The sequence below is a fragment of the Taeniopygia guttata genome, chromosome 14 (genome assembly GCF_048771995.1).
Source record: "Taeniopygia guttata chromosome 14, bTaeGut7.mat, whole genome shotgun sequence".
NCBI lineage: Eukaryota > Metazoa > Chordata > Aves > Passeriformes > Estrildidae > Taeniopygia > Taeniopygia guttata.
Window position 1 is genome coordinate 2838732 of NC_133039.1, and position 13962 is coordinate 2852693.

Consider the following 13962-nt stretch of genomic DNA (forward strand, 5'->3'; position numbering starts at 1 on the left):
CTGGAGATCCACCATTTACCAGAGCACACATCCCAGAGAGCAGGCTGAGGGGATGGTTCAAAGCTAACTGTCAATCTATTTGCAGTTCAAAACAGTGGTGAACTGCTCCAGCTGTTTTCCAGATCAAAAATATTATTGCCATTTTGCTATCGCTGCATGCTGAGGGTTATGTAACAAAAATGCACATGTCCCTCTGCCTGGAATGCAATTAATTTCCTCCCTTCCCACTGTGAGTGGTAAGTAACAATTCAGACAGTCTGGATGCTTCAGTTTTGAGCACAGGCAGGGATGCAACCCTGGATTAATTCCACGTGGTAACCCACTACTGGTAACATGCCAGTCTTCTGGAGGTCTTACAGCCAGGGTGTATTTTGCAGTTTGGAACAAAATAAACATTATCTTCCTGTTTGTACATGACCTCTTTACTGTCTGTGGGGTACCCTGAGCACTTTGCTGCAGTCCTTTAGTTTAACCATAGACTTTGCTTTATGCTGGAATTTTAAGTCTTCTAATAATTGTGCTAACAGCGCTAACAATCTGAAATCAGCCCTGTACACTTTGGTGCGCAAAAATCAGTCATTGTACACTATTAACTATCTAGAAATACCCAAACATTCTGCAGGTGGTTAAATTCGGACTCTGCAATGCTTAACCACTCCATGGAATTTGCTTATATAAAGAGAACAACTGGAAGTCCTTTGCCTAGAACAGCACACTGAAGAAACAAAACTCATTTTCTCAATGCAATCTTTTTTGCAATGTGCCTTTCATCTCTGTAAGTGCAGCTAAGCCTGTGATATTTATATAACAACCAAAAGATCTTCAGGACAGGAGCTGGCCTTTCTATAAGATGTTTGTACCATACTTAACTTCTCTCTGTTGTTGCTGTAATAGAAACACAATGGGGTGATCAACTGTCCTCCAGGGTGTCAACTGAGATGAAACATTAACTTAGTACTTAACTGCAGCCATTTCCTTTAATGTGTTATTGCTTGGTACAGCTTGCTTTGGTTACTGCTTTCCAGCTGACTTCTGCAGGCAGCACCTGCAGTGGTTTTACAGTTCTTACCTGGTTAAATAGGCCAGAGCCCGCTCAGATCCCGATGGCTTTTTGGGCTCCACCTTTTTAATGGGGATTCCAGCTTCCCTCATCAGCTGTCTCTCCTTCTTCTTGCGCTCTTTTTTTAATTTCCTTTCCAGTTTCCTCTTTTCCTCTGGAGTAAGTTCTTCCTCTTCCTCTGCAATAAGCTCTTCTTCTTTTGTAGCCTGAAATAATTAACATTTAAATTAAGTGGTTTTCTTTCTATAGGAAAGTGAACAAAATATGCATAAGTGTAATTACAGGGCACAGGTAATATTTTAAACCAGAAGGTTCACGTTTTTTATTTTTACTGTTCACTGTACTTCCATCACCTCTCTGCCCAACTCCCAGGACTGCAAATGCTGCACTCAGGGAGATCTGTCGAGCTGCCCTCTATAGATGTTGATACTGCTCTGAGAACTGCAGCAACCTGAGCACCTTCCACCTGTGTATTAAAAATCATTTCTAACACACCCAAACCTCAGGAGGGCATGTGAACAGCAGAGGCTGTCTCACAGCAGATGGAGGCTTGGGATGATTTTTCAGCACACACACATTTCAGTGGGAGCAGCAGGGTTTCCTGAAGGTCCTCAGTTTGTGTTTGTTGTGTAATCACACACGTCCCTGGACTGAGAAAACCTCTGTCTGCCATGCAGAGGCTTCATCTCGATTTTGCCAAGGGCAATGATGTGACAACTTCCTCCTTCATCCAAGACCTCTTGGAGATCCTTTAGCAATCTTGAGGAAACATTTGCACAATCTTCAATATACACAGATACATATCTCACAAAGGTTGACATTCCTTTAGGTTTGCAGACAGAACAGTTAATTATTCACATCTAAAACCATGTTACCATAAATATATGCATCAGTAGATCCCAAATGAAAATAAGTATTTCACATACAGATGAAGAGCTTTAAATAGTTTATCTGACTATAAACACTGTGTTTATCCTGGAAAATCCAATGTGAGGTTATGTTGTGTATAAATAAAAATGCTATTCCATAGCAAGATGAGATTCATTCCAGGCATTCCCAGATGTCTGAGGGAGGTACTTGCCAGGTATGGTCCTCTGCTAGAGCCTGGGACACCCACGGAGGCCAAGTGGGTGAGAAAGAAATGCTCTTCCTCCTCTCCCTGCTCCTCCTCCTCTCCCTGCCCCCCTCACCTGTTCAAGGAATCTGTAACTGGAACCTGAATGCACAAGATCAACTGCTTTATGGCAAGATTGGTTAAAACCACTTTATAAGTTCACAAATCCTCAGTGTTACATTAATTTGTGTCAGTCCAAGGCTTTCAAACACAAATCCAGACACAGAGCTAAATAAGGTTATTCTTGCTGACATTCAACCAAAGAATGTTAAACAAGGCAATACCTGAACACAGTCTTATTTGCCCAAGACACCTGTTGGGGTTTAAACATTTGTTCAGTGTCAATTCACCTATCAACTAAGCTGGCTCTGACTCATCTTTTCAACTTGGTATTTTCACAGACCAAAGAAAGGTTAAGAAAGCAGAAATCAGAACTAATGGAAGTAGGACACTAAAGCGGAGTTGCTTTTTCTTGTTTAAAATGCTTTTTATGTACTTTTATTGAAAAGCTAGCATTCATTGCAAACACATGCAAAAAGGCAACATATGTTGCATTAGTATAGAAGAGATTTTATAGTTCATGCTGAGAACAAAATAATATTTAGGGTGAAGGTAGAATTGAATTTGTTACACAGGAAACAACGTTTGCATTTGAAAATCCACCCTGGTACTTACTAAAATAACAATCCAGCCACACAAAGCCCTAGAAAACACTGAGGGTGGTCATTTATAAAGTGTTTGTAAAAGATTACTACAGCAGCTGTCCAACAGACAACACACTACAGTTAATCTTCTTTTAAAAATAATGTAATGAATTTGTTTACTTTTCTGTGAGCCATGAAGCTTTCAAATAAAGTGACTGTGGCACATCATTAGAGCCAGTCCGATAAAGAAGCCTCTGCTTCTTCATACTTACAGTAAATGCATATCTTGGTTACTTCCCTTCCCCCACCTCACATTCCTCACATTATCAAAAAGCTTTTTATCCTTCTCCCTGACCGCTCCATTAAAAACAAAACAAGTTGCTCCCTCTCTGTAGGTCCCAACGTAAATGCCAAGCCCTAACAACGTTTGTTTCCAGCATGGATGGGCTGTGGAATGCCTGAGACAAGAGCATTGTTCTCCTGCAGGGCTGTCCTGGCAGGAAAGAATTGGGATTTACAGCTGGAGGTGCCTTCTGCTGGCCCACAGCATCATCCAGGGAAACCTGGACACATCAGCCTCTGCCTGGGGCTCCCAGCACAGGCACTGACAGAGTCCTCACAACAGCTCAAACAACTTCTCTAGCTCCAAGTATACTTCTACCCATCCATGTCAACTTGCTTCACTTAGTAGGATGTGCCACAGTCTGTCCTAAACTAGTTTTTGATTTGAATGCCTTAGGTTTTATCTGCTTCAGAAAATACTGTGTTTGGTGGTACAGTCCCTACTGAAGCTGAGGGTGATTTTATCAGTGAGGGTAATTTTATTTATATTAAAAAAATTCCTTCCCCCAAACCTGGGGACTTGAAAGAAAACAAAACAAAACCTTCCACTGGAATTTAAATCCTAGCTGTATTTATTATTTATTAAGCTATTGATGCACCTCTTTTTTCCTTAAATCAACAGCCTGAGTTTGTTCTTTTGTTTTCCCCAAACCATTAGTGTGACTGTTTGCCTGGAAGATGTTTGTGACCCATTTGGATTAAGAGTTTTAGTGTTATGTCATTATTTAAACTAAAAAAAAAAAAAACCACCAACAGGACTTCATTGTTTTGAGGTCATAAATATTCCAGGTTGTCTCCTTCTATATTTATAAAGTGACATCACAATTTGTAGCGCTACAATTTAGCCTTAAGTACAACATTGTAAAGTCCCTATTTGAGCATGTGAGACACTTGTTTATTGACATGATAAATTTAAACCACATGCACACAGGAAAACAGCACTTGCTTATTTGCAAAGCCTGCTGAGAGCTACCACACCACCTTGGGCTGTGGGCTCATTAGATCCCAACCTAAACAAGGTCAGGCCAGGTCAGCACACTTGAATGAATGACATTCAGAGGAGAGCCAGCGTTTTCTCATGATTAAGGAGGTGGGAGTCTTCCACTTGTAAACTTTCCAGAAGGCCTGAAAAGGTGCTAAAAGGGATATTGCCACTGGATGCCATTTTTTGAGTGAAAGGCAGACCCCCAAATCTTTCACACTTCTGCTCATAGAAGCCCAGTCAACAGAGATATGAGCAAGCAAATTCCCGAAGTTTGTATCATACCATGTCCATCTGCAGGCCAAGGCTGTGGGTGCCAATACACTGCTTCTCATCAATGCCAGCCTCCAACTTTCTGAACTGTGTGTAAATATAGCAATATGCTCTAAATAGTCCAAGGCATCTGACTCAAAATAGCTGGAGGCTTCAGCTGTAGCACTTTTAGATACTGGTTAAAGCTTTCCATCATTCTTTGTAATCTGGAAATATTGCACAACTTTGAAACATTTTATAAATGATCCTTAGAAGTGAGCTTACAATCATAAATGGGGAGCCAGCTCACACAGGCAGGAAGTGTTTAATACTAAAAAGCAGCCCTGCTAAGCAATACAGAATAGAGAAATAGAACTAGCACTGCAAGAGAAACCAGCACAAAGATGTACAAGTTCTCTTTAAGATACATTACCTTTTTTTTTTTTTTTTTTTTTTTTCTGCAATGAGAGCAGCAAAACCTAACAGGTGTCATTTTTGAGGGCAGTTTTTGTATCTGCATAAAAGCTTGCACTGCCAGGGGATTATGAACTCCAATAACTGAGCAAGCAGCACCAAGAAAGGAATAACAGCACTAATAACAGCACACTAATTGTGTTGTGCTTCCATAGAGCACTAAGTGCATTTTTTAATTTGCTTCCAGTCCTTGATGGCCTCACACTTAAGTAGAACTGAAGACATCTCCTAAAGACTTCTGCTGTTCCTCCTCCTCACTCCTCCAAAATTCCCACATTTGCATCCCTGATTGTCCATTGCCAGCACAGAATAATGTTGACAGAGTCAGAAACTCAGGAATTGCCACAGTGAACAGAATACTCATCTATGAAATTCTGCCTTTGGGATTCGTCTCTGTAGGTCTGAACTTCCTGCCTGATCAGGGTTTTGGCTTTGCTGCCAAACCTATAGAAGGAACCACAAACCAAGCCACAACACCAAATTCACTATTTATTAGAACTAGTGAATCCAGCTCCTCCAAAACCAATATCCTTTTATCCTTTTCTCCCAGCACAGCACCAGAAATCTGTACAGCAGCAAAGCAAGCAAGCGCAGAAATTCAAAGGAATAAATAACAGTGACAAATGTATAAATAGGGCATCAAATTTTTGAACTCTGGAGAGTTCAAAATGGAGGGGAAATGGATTATATGGCTTATTTCATAGTAGAAGCATTGTATCACCTTGTTTGTTCATGAAGCTCATGTTATGAAATAACTTTTAACACAGAGAAATGTCAAAAGGGGCTTTGTTCACTGACCAAGAGCTACTGACACATCACGTAATGGCTTCTGCTTAGGAGCAGCCTTTTGCCCCCCAGATGCCCCGTGGATGATATCAGCATGCAAAACGTCCTGCTTCTGCCTCACACAATACACATGAAGCCAGATAAATAACTGGCCATCTGCCAGCCTAAAAACAAAAAGCGGAATCCATAAACACAGATCAAAACCCACAGAGAAGAAAGGCTGGCAGACCCTTAGACAAAAGGTTCATAAAAGAAAGATTGACAAATTATTTACTATCCAAGGCTGACCAAAGAGTTGTGCTACAACTACAGCTAGAGAATTTGCATAAAAGAGTTCAAGGCCATACTGAATTTAAATAATTGTTTTCTATCATTTATCATCCCATGAAGAGAAGAAGTACGACCAGAGAGGGCATATGAAATTTCATTGTCATGCAGAAAGCAAATTTTAAATGAAAAGCAACACGTAGAAGTACTCTTTATGCACTGTCTGTAGCACTTACAGAGGAAGACCTTATACAAGTTATATACTGCTCAAAGAAAAATACAAAATTTTTCATAAAAGCTAAGTGTTTGTAGAATCTCAACTCCTCACAACAAAAACACTGTCAATAATTTATATTAAGATGATTAGGAAAGCTTTCTGTAGATTTAACCCAGGCAGAGAAGCCTCAAACAAGTTCTGCAGGAAACCAGATTTAAGTAAGAACAGCCTTTTTATCTTTCTGTCCCAGAAAAGGATTATTTTTTGGTCATGTAAATGTTGGGATTTTGTTTGGGTTTTTTTTTGTTTATTTTTTTGTTTTTTTAAGCCTCCTTGTCTATACAACTATAGTATCTCAGGAATACAAGTGATTAGGTAGCACCCTAAACTTGCAGCTGTAATTTAGAACTGATGCACCTCGATGAGCTTGAAACCTGGTTTAATTTACAACTGTGTGATCTTTGCTTGTCTCAGATTTACAGCTAATTGTGAAGAGCACATAAAGTGTTATCATTAGCAACTGCTGAATAAGAAGAAATTGATCAATTTACTAAATTACATGAAAGCATTTACAGGCACACAGAATACACAACTTAAGGAATGCAGCTTGTTGAATTCCACTTTATAGACTGTTACTCCTATAAAGTACATACTCCTGCGCTGTGGCAGATTAAGTTCTAAGGCATAAATTAGGATCGTATTGTATTTCTCATTTTTCTCCACCAGTATCACAGCCTTGAGTACAACAGAAATACTTGAGACACCATCACAACTGCAGACTCGGGGAATGCAGATTTGCTTCATTTGCAACTACAGTGCGGCCAGGAATTTTCACATATTTGCTGAAGGACTTTGCTTACTCCCTTACTCTTAATTAAAGCGTGTTAAGCAATCAGGAGAACATGGAACTGGGGAAAAAAAAAGAAAAAAAGAAAAAAAAAAGGAAGCCCCCTCGGAAATCATTTGTATCCACATCCCTGTGGCTTACACACAGCCCTTTTAACCCTCCCCAGAAACGCAGAGGAATTTTAATAGAAGGAGCACGAGACTGTCGCAGCACTCGGCGCTTTCTTTGCCACCAAAGTCGCCCCTTTTAGTGGTGCTGACAATTTCTGGCTTAAAAAGGCTTTGGGCTGTGAGAGGAGGTAGAAGCAGAGCAGAGGCTGTTTTGAAATCCTTGCTGGAGAATTAGAAAAAAAATAAATAAACCAACCCCAAACCACGAGCTCGATCTCCTCCAATGAAAGAGGTACCACAGGGTGTAGGCAGGTTGCCAGGCGAGCTCGGCAGCGTGACCGCACTGCATTGAGTTTCTTTAATGAAAGCCAGGAAAGAACACATTACACAGTGTTTCTTCTGAGAGCCAGCGAGCCTCCAGTGATTGAAATCAATAAAAACAGTCGGCAAGGGGCCCAGTGGGGGAAGAGAGAAATCTCCACTACAGCATTCAGTTTGCTTTCCACTTTCTCCCTCCCCCTCTGAAGTTAAACTCCGAAGATCACCATGACAAGCTGCTTCTCCTCCAGCGCTGGGAAGACGCTGGTGGGGATTTAAAGGAAGCGAGCGCTTCCCTTCGCCTCCCTGCCTTCGCTCTCCCCCCAGCGCGAAGGAAATGAAAGGCTTGTTTGGAATTTGAATCTCGCCTGGAAAAACTTCATTGGACAAGTGCATCGTTCTGCATTTCAGGAAAGAGATGGATTTTACGGTCAGAGAATGCTAAAAGGTGAGCGAGGGGGAAGCAAAGCGGGGATCGGATGCAGGCGGAGCCCAGGAGCGGGGTAGGATGTCCGAGCCGGCCGAGGGGACCCCTGGAGCTGCGGGACGGACTGAGAGCAAGTGCCGGAGGGCAGCGGCATCCTGAGGCACCGGGAACACGAGGGGGACACGAGGGACACGCCAGGGACACGCCAGCCCAGGTAAGCAGAGCCTGCTTTTGGCAGTCTGTCCGTCCGAGGGGAGCCCCGGTGCTGCAGCCGGCCCCGCGCCGCCCTCCTTAACCTCGGGCGGCTTAACGCCGGGCTGGCCCGGCTGAGAACCGTGTCAGGCCACTAATCCCCACCGAACTATAAACCCCGCACAAAAGGCCTTTGTTTACCCGTTTTGTGTCGAATTTGGAGCTGACAAGGTAGGACAGGGCCATTGCGTAAGTGCAGCCCCCCCAGGAGCTGCCGCTCGGAGCTGACAGCGCACGCTGGAGCTGCCTGCGATCTGAGACAGCGCCAGTAATGGATTTCTAATACAGTCCATATTTATCTATTTTATTTATGTATTTTAATCACCATAGCAGCCACATACAGAACATACTTGCACCGAGTTGCATGTGCTGCTCTGCACCACGACTCAAGCAGCGTGCATGCACGGGGGCTAGGCTGATGGTTTGGTCAAAAAGAACTTGGCAATTAGTTGTTAACACAGCCAAGGGGGATTTCTGGCACGTTGTTTAGGAACGACCAACACAGGTATTTGCCGTTACCCTAATGCAAACAGGCTTTATTCCCAATAAAAATGGGGAAGGCACAGATAACAGCTGTAGATTACAACAGTCTTCTCAAGTTTTTGGCCAACTTCAGATGATTTACGTAGACCTCAGTGAGATGCAGAGAGTGACATCAAAGCCTGCCATCTGCAAGGCAAGCAAAAATAATGATAGCTCCATCTCTTCTCCAGCAGAGGCAGGAATTCACTGGGACAGATAATAAATAGGTGCCTGTGGAGCAAGAACAACAATGCTTGTCCCCCTCCCGCTGGACATCCTGAGATGTTGACAGCAACACACATGCTCACTGCTGGAGAGGGACTGATGCCTCCCCTTCCACTTCAATGTTTTGGAACCTCTTTATCCCAGCCTGTAAGGTACAAAGTCTGAAGGTAGAGAGAAGAGACTTCCCAGCATCTCCAGCTCAGTACCAGCAGTCAGAAAGCAGGAATTTAGCGCAGCAAGTGCAGATGTGCATCTGCAGGTGCAGTTTCCTTGGAAAACATGCACTTTTAAAGGGTCATTTTGTTATTTGCATGTCACACAGAAATGGGTGACTCACCCACTTAAAGAATGACCTGGAGAACACCCCCATGACCAAAAGTAAACGCCGTAAGTTGAAGCATGAGCTGTTCTAATAAAGCTATGAAAATAGCTGAGGCAGTATTTAAATAGTAAGAAGTTTCTAGACTAATTTATTAATGCAGTTTTGAACTTTTCACACAAAAGGATCACAAAATTATAGCTGAAGGTGTAATTAAAGAACAATCATTTACAACAAAAAAGCAAAGTTATGATTCATAATAGAATAGGATCCTACATGAAGTTCTGGGCATGCCCACAGACCCACAATTCATTTTGCAGAGTCAGTTCTCTGTTTTGCCTCCCCTGCACAGATCCTTTGCAGAAATGACAGCACCTTCATAGCTCAGGAATCACAGCAATCATTCCCACCACCAATCAACAAGTCTGCTTTGCACTGCTCTTGGAGCTAAATTTATCCTTATGCAGAGGAACTCATTAAAGTCTTTATTTAACATTTCAGACAAGGAAAGCTTAGGTGGGACTTACACAACACATATTGCTTGTACTGACATTCTCAAGCTCACGTGATATTCCTCCCCATTACTCCCTCAGCAGAAATAGAAATATTACCTTTAAAGTGTGGGATATTTTTGTTGATAGTGATGCATTTTTCAGAAGCCAAGTGGCACAGGTGACCACTGTTAATGGAATAAATTCTTTTTAAGCACACAACATAGAAATGTATTTTCTCTATCAGAAGTTGTGATCAAACACAGATATTCTAGCAGTCATACCAGGGTTTTTCAGTCATGACAATGTTACTAAAGCTGATTCTGTGCACAGTGACCTATCGTTCAGACTCTTCCTCTGGAAGACCTGAAGAATCCCATGTTGCTTTGCCGAGTTGGGTACAAAAGAAAAGAACTTTTTAGGAACCAATTTCTCATGTTTCTAGCAGTCTTGGAGCTCCCATATCATCGGGAGTACTTTGTCCTCAACAATGAAACACATCTTCATCATAATCAAGAGTTCCTAATATTCATGCCAGTTGTCCTTACAGCAATGCTTGTTGGTAAAAGAGCTGTTTGAGAACAGTTCACAAGGTTTAGAAACAGTCAGAAAAGTAGATTGAAGCATTTTAAAGATGGAAGGACAAACACTCTGTTTTAATATCTCCCATTTAAGTCTTTATGAAGGAAAAGCTCTGGTATTATAAAAAAAAAAAGTTGGATGACCATTAAAAAAATGCTGAAATTCAGCATTAAAGGTACAAACATGAGAGTCTGTTGAACACCTGGATAGCCTGAGTTCAGTCAAACAATATTTGTGCCTGCACTGGAGGAAAAAGAGCATTGCCATCCCTTTCAAATGAACATGATCTGACACTTCTTGAATATGGTAAAGCTTCAAGGTGTCTCCTTTCCTATTTATACCAGTGGTTCATGTTCACAGTGCTGGATTCACTCAGCTGAGTATATTTAGTTTGCTCAGTGTCAAATTGACAGCTTCTCTGTAATGTCCCATTCTGACTTAAAAATGGAACATAATTAACATACAGCTGGAGAAGGTACATTTTTGCCATTTATGGGAAAGAGTAGTGAAGCTGAAGATTAAATATTAAGTAGAAAATAAATGGCTATTATCCATAGGAAAGGTGGTTTTCCCTACAGTTCGAACAGGAATCCTTGTATTTGACTTAGGAAGACATTTTTGTTAAAAACAAGGTCAGCAAAACCCATAAAAAACTTCATACCTCCATACCAAGTTGTCACTGCCTTCAGCTGCAGGGTTAAGAGGATGTATAGCTACAGGGATTGAAATGTCCTGGGACATATACACTAATCTCAACCACTCCATATTCTCTGAGATCTAACAGAACTTTTTTCCCTGAATTTCTTATTAAAAACCAGCACCAGTTTTAGTCAGTTATACCAATATCTTCTTCAAAACCAAGCTAAATATTCCAGAATGTGTTTCATCCATTCCTGCATTTTTACACATTCAGCTGCACACACACACAGAGGCAGGAACATGCAACTTTCAATTGGTGATGAACAAGACCCAAGAGAAGACACTCAGGAAAATGGAGTGGGCAGGATTCATTTCTTTAGCAGAATGTGATCATTTCATGATTCAGTCACCCTAAAATAGACACCCACAGCAGCACTTGGAACACGAGCACGCTCTCAACTGTCCTGCACCTTCATCCTGAGCACAAGGGTATCAACAACCTCAGCTTAGCTCTTGCCTCTTGGTTTGCTTTAAAATCAGATAAATGGTTTGGGAGACAGAGAACTGGACCCTCAGTTTGGCTGTGAAAAGAGAGACACCTTTAAACAAAATAAGGAAGAAATATGATGGGCATTGCTGATTTTTGCATTTGACTTCCTGCCTGGTGATAACCAGAGGCGGGTGATTGAGATTGTGACAATTAATTTGTGTGAAATTATCCTTTTTCTAAATATATATAATTTCCACTAAGAGACCTCTGAACACCTGTATGCAGAATTTGAAAATGTTTAAAGAAACAAGTACTATAAAACTGTATTTCAGGCACAGTTCAGTTGCCACTGAACATCCTGTTTTAAGAAGTTCTCCCTCAAGGAGAATGGTAAAGGAGGAATGTTTTTAAGAGCTGGCATGGATTACACAATCTAATTTTCCTTCAGGTTTGCGTGCTGCTCTTCAAATCCCCATGAGCAAATGCAAGTGGTACTTAACATGACTGGTCGGGAGAAAGAATTTGAATTTGTTTGTAAGTTTAAAATGGTCTCCTGAAAGTTCCTTAAGAAAATTCCATCCATAATTTTCAAAGTCTTTGAAAATAAAGTGCAACCCATTCCAAAATCCTATTTATTTAGCAATGCTTTGCGTGCTTTCTGTTCTTGTGAGCTCTCTGGTAACTATACATCTATGATAACAACTTCTAAGCTGTCCAAATTTATCACACAGCTGAAAATACTGAAATGACATCTGGTTTTTATAGCATCAGGTGTTCCTTCATTATGCGTTTGTGAGGCAGAGCAGAAAATTGAAAAACAATTATGATTTAAGAAGCTAAATTAAAACCTGTTGACTGTTTAGTAAAAATGCTCCATAAAACCTGTTTGTATTCCAGCAGACCACACTGAAAAGTATCATTGTAAAAGCAGCACAAAACAAGGTGTTGGTAGTCTTTGCTTATTTTGGAATTAAGGCATCTAGAAAATTATCCTAGAATAAAATTATATTAATTTGCATTTCAACAATAAGTAGCTTAAGCATATTTATGAAATAAGCACTAGAATTTACATGGACAGAATTTACAACTCATGATAGTTTTAAAGCCAGGCTTTACCTGCTGAACTTACATTTCACATCTTTGATAAACCAAGTATAAATACAACAGGAAACAACAGCTGCCCACGTAATTTTAAAGTACAAAACAGAGTGGAAAACTACCGATGGAACAATATGTGAAATACAAGAAAGCCTGGACTCAGCAACAGGAGGATTAAGTTTATCACATACCTGTTCTGTTATCACGTAATTTTGCAGGGATCAAAAGAAAGTTTTAAGATAGGAACAACAAGGAACTTCTTCATGGCACACATGGCAGCACAGGACTGGAGATGGTCATTAGAGAGCACAGATGGTCAAAGGTAAATGTTTGAGCTGTTACTGAACCGAGAGTCAACATTTCCACAGTGCACAGGGATAATGGCTACAGTGGGATTCGACTGCAGAGCTTTGAAAGTGAAGTAGTTAATGCCTGGCAGAAAAAAAGGAGAGCAAAGGAAGAGAGAGAGTAACAGCAAATGGAAGGTCCATCTCAAGGGAAATCCTGATCTTCAAAACAAAATTTAAAAAAATTAAGTAGTCTGGAAAAAAGCCAAGATGTCAGAATTCATTGTTGAAAGGCAAGAGAAAAGCTTTGTATTTCTTTTTGTAATTGCAAACAATAAGATATACTTTGAAGCAGAAAAATTAAACTACAATCAAAAAGATTCTCTTAATGAGAAACATTCCATTATTGTGAATGTGAAATGAGCAAGCAGATATGATACTTTTCTGTTGTAGACTGAAGTAAAAGTCAATATGTTTCCTAAAACATGTTAAGTAAAATTGCAGTCTCTTTGTGAACAAGTTTCACAACGAAATTTCCTCATATTTTCTTTTCTTTTTAAAAATCTTCTTTAAAAAATAATACTTTCCCTTGCAATACTGGGAGCTAAAATTGTACTGGAAGGTCATAAGGTGGAAAATGGAGATAAGATCTCCTGCCAGGGATGCAGGAAGCATGGTTACTGAAATGTGAAGTCAAGGACAACAGGGAACTCTGGAAAAGTTAGGGAAGCCAGGAAAATCAGAACCTGTTTTTCTATTAAGATAGCAAAGACAAAACATTGTACTTCCTGCAGAGATTCTTCCAGATTCACTGAGTGAACTCTTCAGTTATTTAAGGCTTTCCTTAAATCTGTCATTGAACCTTAAAAACTTTTGACTACAAAAGTTCCAAAGCAGGTTTGAAGTACTGGCTTATCTCCCACTGTACCTGACCAACCAAGCATCCAGGAACAATAAGTTGGTGCAAATTCATGACAGATTCCAACTTTCAAGTTACAGAAAGTTGTCACAGTCACCTTTATATAATTTCAGTACTTGATGACTTAAGTCTGCCATACCTCATGAACAATAGGGATAGAAAATCTGAAATAAATACATGAAATGCATGAAACAGGGCCAGCAGCAAGGCCAGGAGAGATTGAGGTTGTGCACAATGATCACAGACCTGGGCCCCACAGCTTCCACACAATGTAAAGCTGAGCTTAGCCACCAAAGGA

General features: G+C 40.7%; 2 protein-coding genes across 8 annotated transcripts in view; one reads left to right on the plus strand and one right to left on the minus strand.

Annotated features, from left to right (window-relative positions):
• The window catches only part of CHLSN (cholesin), a 120783-nt gene that overhangs the window by 23100 nt on the left and 83721 nt on the right, over positions 1-13962 (minus strand). For 3 of the 6 annotated variants that reach the window (XM_072935767.1, XM_030285210.4, XM_072935768.1), the window contains one exon: positions 1070-1266. In XM_072935767.1, the coding sequence (XP_072791868.1) occupies positions 1070-1266 (197 nt within the window). Of the gene's footprint in view, positions 1-1069; positions 1267-8233; positions 8762-9769; positions 12625-12649; positions 13041-13962 lie in introns of those variants that run through there. The other 3 variants (XM_072935765.1, XM_072935766.1, XM_072935769.1) reach the window with 3 other exon arrangements.
• Positions 7306-13962, plus strand: part of GPR146 (G protein-coupled receptor 146) — a 48799-nt gene continuing 42142 nt past the window's right edge. Inside the window, exon 1 of one of the 2 annotated variants that reach the window (XM_030285203.4) lies at positions 7306-8054. The gene's annotated coding sequence lies outside the window, so the exon portion shown is untranslated. The remainder of the gene's footprint in view (positions 8055-13962) is intronic. The other variant, XM_072935761.1, reaches the window with a different exon arrangement.